The sequence below is a fragment of the Fulmarus glacialis genome, unplaced genomic scaffold (genome assembly GCF_000690835.1).
Source record: "Fulmarus glacialis isolate BGI_N327 unplaced genomic scaffold, ASM69083v1 scaffold24822, whole genome shotgun sequence".
Lineage (NCBI taxonomy): Eukaryota > Metazoa > Chordata > Aves > Procellariiformes > Procellariidae > Fulmarus > Fulmarus glacialis.
This window is the reverse complement of record NW_009200084.1, coordinates 1-368: the sequence shown is the minus strand read 5'-3', so window position 1 is coordinate 368 and position 368 is coordinate 1. Positions and strand designations below refer to the sequence as shown.

The 368-nt window shown below is 60.1% G+C and overlaps 1 protein-coding gene across 1 annotated transcript in view; it reads left to right on the top strand.

The window, feature by feature from the left end:
• MRPL16 (mitochondrial ribosomal protein L16) overlaps nt 1-156 on the top strand; it is a gene marked incomplete at its 5' end in the record, with an annotated part of 485 nt that extends 329 nt beyond the window's left edge. The window contains one exon of the mRNA XM_009573483.1: nt 4-156. Coding sequence (XP_009571778.1) covers nt 4-156 — 153 coding nt within the window. The remainder of the gene's footprint in view (nt 1-3) is intronic.
• Nucleotides 157-368: the final 212 nt, after the last annotated feature.

Sequence of the window (368 nt, the reverse complement as noted above, 5' to 3'; positions counted from 1 at the left end):
GAGGAAGAGGAGAAGAGGCTCAACAACCAAAACCCCTGGACCTTTGAGCGCGTCGTCACCTCCAACATGCTGGGGATGCGCAAGTACCTCAGCCCCTACGACCTGCAGCTAAAGGGACGCTACTGGGGCAAATTCTTCCTGAAACACAGGGTGTAACGAGCAGCTGGGGAGGGGGCCACCTTAATTAAACCTTCCCACAAGAACCTGCGTCGGTCGCTGTGGTTTTTGGAGGCGCAGACACGGGGCCAGGAGCATCCCGGAGGCTGATGCGTGTATTAGGCCTTGTCTCCCGCTGCTGAGACCCCCCCCATCCCCGACGCAGCACCCCGGAGCAGAGCGTGGGTGAGCTCTTTATTCGCGAGGAGGGC